Consider the following 3347-nt stretch of genomic DNA (forward strand, 5'->3'; position numbering starts at 1 on the left):
TGCGAAAAGAGACCAACTAAGCACATTTCATGTAGAGCTGGATCCTGTTTTATTACATAACAATCATGTAGTTTGTTCTTTCAGTTTCATGACTGGTATTACAGAGAAACAAATTTGTAGGAAGGTATTTTCTATGCATGTTTAAGCTGCACGCACACAGATGGACCAGGTGCGAAATTGTATCTCCTAATAACCCTGATTTTCAGCATAAAACAAGCCCATTCTGCTCGACTGCTTATCTGGTTCTTAAGATATGATGACCCTGTTTCCAGGCTCTTGCCTTATTAATGTGCTGCAGTTTTTTGTCTTTTCACTTTTCTATTCAGTCATTTAGGACTGAAGGTGCATTCAGACCTGGAACTGAAGACTGATGTCAGGCTGAATAAGTGGAATTGAGATCGTCTGTCATCGGATTACAGAGGACTTATTTTATGATAGAAAGCATGAGCTGAACCAACTGTGTCCTTGCTTCTATTGTAATTACCAGGTTATAAAATAAAGTTACCTCTGCCTTTGAGAGACTCTTGTCTTTATCGAGGTCCATCCTTCCAAAAGCCTCCATGGTGCGTGGTCCCTTGGACACAGAGAGGACCTCCACCTCAAAGACCACGGTGGCATTAGGAGGCACCGGACCTGTTTAAAACATCAACATTTTAAATGACCGATGATTCATTATCATTGAAGACGTTTATCAGATTGGTGGCTCAGCTGCTGATTTCAGATTTTTGTGCTGAGTTGAATAAAACAGCAGATACCGACAGAGAAACATTAATCACTGAGTAACATGGTAGTGACTTTAATCAGTGCAAAATATAAAGGCATGGAAGTACGCAGTAGGTTTGGTGCATTGTTCACTATCAAGGAGAATAGGTGTGTGTTTAAAAATGTGATTTGAGAGCAAAACTATAGACGCTGCTCTGAAGCTTAAAGAAAAATATGTGTGTTGAAAATGTGAATCTAAAGGTTTACACAAGCCCCAAGAGACCAGAAGATTTTTTTAAACTGATCGTATGTAAAAATTCATGTACGGCTGCTTACGTCTGTTTTTACCCCATTAAATTACACAATGCAGAAAAAGTCTAAAGTGTCAAAACTGCAGTTCCCCTAATGTCCACTTGAAGCTCCAGCAGTGACTCAGTCTCCATACACTTCTATGTTAAAATGTCCAGACTTTACAGCAGAAACAAACACGTTTACATCCTGATACAAAATCTGCTTTGGTCTCCATAGCTAATTCCCCCCTATGTCACAGCTCTGCAACACACAACTGCATCTTCAGCATGAGTAACTATGGACATTACAATCTGTTACAAAAGACACGATGTTAATGAAAGATGTGAGCATGATGGGACCAAGTATACTTGTGGAACTCCAGGATGGTAACTTCAGGCACAGGAAGCCCTGCTACTACCATTTACAGCAATATTAACCCAAACCTTATAACCTCTGGCTCCACCCACTAAATTACATTAAGGCTAAGTTTGTATTATGTGAGCCGTCGCCTCTAATAGTAATTATCTGACAAATAATATGGCTTGTGTTGTAGTACAATCTTCCTCTTCAGTGTTTACAAAGTGAAATTATGTTTGTTTGTTTTTCATCAGTCTGTTCAGTAGCTGTTTGGGAAAAATCATAAGTCTATGTCCGTGTTTTTGACCCAAATGTTTTATGGTTACATATTATTCTGCAGTATCTTTAGATTTTCTCACCTTATGCTTTAGATTACAAACCATTTCTCTTTTATTGCCTAATAAAGACACAAAGGTACCTTGGAAAATGACTGCCATTGGTTAAAATCAAACAAGATAAAATATGCTTTATACGAGCAAGAGAGCAAAAGAATATTAGATTGACATGCAGTTAATGTACAGAGAATAACAGAGGGTACAGAGAGAAGAATCGGTGAAGCTCTGTTTCAGTGTCTGTAGGTCATTATAAAGCCAACTAGTGCAGGGGGCAACTAAAACATGCACTCTAAGCAGAAGAAACATTTCTTTCACACCCAAAGGGTGAAATGCAACATCCCAGACTGAACACACCACTATCAGAGGACTGTAGTTAGTATTAATCAAAGAATCAACTATTACTCCTCCAAAAGTTCTCCAACACATACAAAGAAGAAACGAAGAGGAGACCTTTAAAGATCTTTGCATGCTTACAGGACATGCCATGTGGAGAAGAGTAGCAAACACTGCGAGGGATGTGATCTCCCTTCAGTTAAAGGGCTGTAAAAGAAGATAAGACAGCATGAAGGCAGACCTGCAACAATCAACTAATATCACACAAAACAGAGTTGAGAAAACACAGCATATGTATGTATGTAATGAATAATAAAAAAGACAGATGCTGCTGTAGCTCATTTTTGAAGCAAACACTAAGATTTTCTACTGATTTACTTAAACTTAATTTCTTCAACGCTTTCAAATCACTGAAACAAAGTCAACTTGCAGAAACTCAAAGCTCATGGAAAACATTTTTATTTACATCTCAGGACTTTTTAGTTATTTGTTTAAAGAGGTGTCCACATTTTTACACAAGTTGTACTTCTCAACCTCTGAAACAGTCATATAAAGGCCTCTATGGGTCTTCACAGTCACTGCTTAATGGATTATTGGACCCAACAGAAGCACACAGACAGAAAATAAAACAGGACCGAGAACTGAGCCCTGGGGAACACCACAACAGGAAATGATAGAAGCAACTTAAAACTCAGACTGCTGATAACCTTTTAAGGCCTTACCTTGAGTATAACTGAGTTTTCATGATAAAAACCTTAAAATCACATCCCCAACCTTGTGGGGAAATACATAATCAGCACACCTACCACCACCTAGATGTTTTTACCTTTGCCCTTTTCTCCAAATGCCAGGGTTGATGGGATGGTTAGTTTTCGCTTCTCTCCAGGACACATGCCCATCATCCCATCATCCAGTCCCTTAATGACTTGCCCCACACCCAAAACGAACCACTGAGGCTGTCCATCTTTGTCTGTACGACTGAAACAGAAATAAAAGCAGAGACAAAGAACATCAACAATCTTTGAATAAGTTTGACTAAACGTGCACTTTAATTTTGGTTGCTTTAAACTTAAAATGAGGAATGTTTCCAATCCCTTTACACTTTAATATACTTAAAGCTTAAATAGAGCTTCAGCATTTTAAACACACATTAAAGAGGACTTTAGGATTAAATATGCATTCATTACTCACTCCAAATTAACATCGGACTAACACATAACTCTGTTTTCAAAGCACTGACCTGCAGTAAAACTGGGAACCATCTTTGGCGAGGAACCCATCGTAGTGAGCATTGATCAGATCTCCTCTCTTGCTCCTTTGGCTGCACTC

The 3347-nt window shown here is 38.6% G+C and overlaps 1 protein-coding gene across 1 annotated transcript in view; it reads right to left on the bottom strand.

Moving 5' to 3' along the window:
- fkbp7 (FKBP prolyl isomerase 7) overlaps positions 1-3347 on the bottom strand; it is a 9256-nt gene that overhangs the window by 4844 nt on the left and 1065 nt on the right. Inside the window, exons 2-4 of the mRNA XM_005736907.1 lie at positions 3259-3339; positions 2845-2996; positions 506-633 (exon numbers count right to left, since the gene is read on the bottom strand). Coding sequence (XP_005736964.1) covers positions 506-633; positions 2845-2996; positions 3259-3339 — 361 coding nt within the window. The remainder of the gene's footprint in view (positions 1-505; positions 634-2844; positions 2997-3258; positions 3340-3347) is intronic.

This window comes from Pundamilia nyererei, unplaced genomic scaffold, assembly GCF_000239375.1.
Source record: "Pundamilia nyererei isolate P.nyererei 1_Seehausen unplaced genomic scaffold, PunNye1.0 scaffold00071, whole genome shotgun sequence".
Lineage (NCBI taxonomy): Eukaryota > Metazoa > Chordata > Actinopteri > Cichliformes > Cichlidae > Pundamilia > Pundamilia nyererei.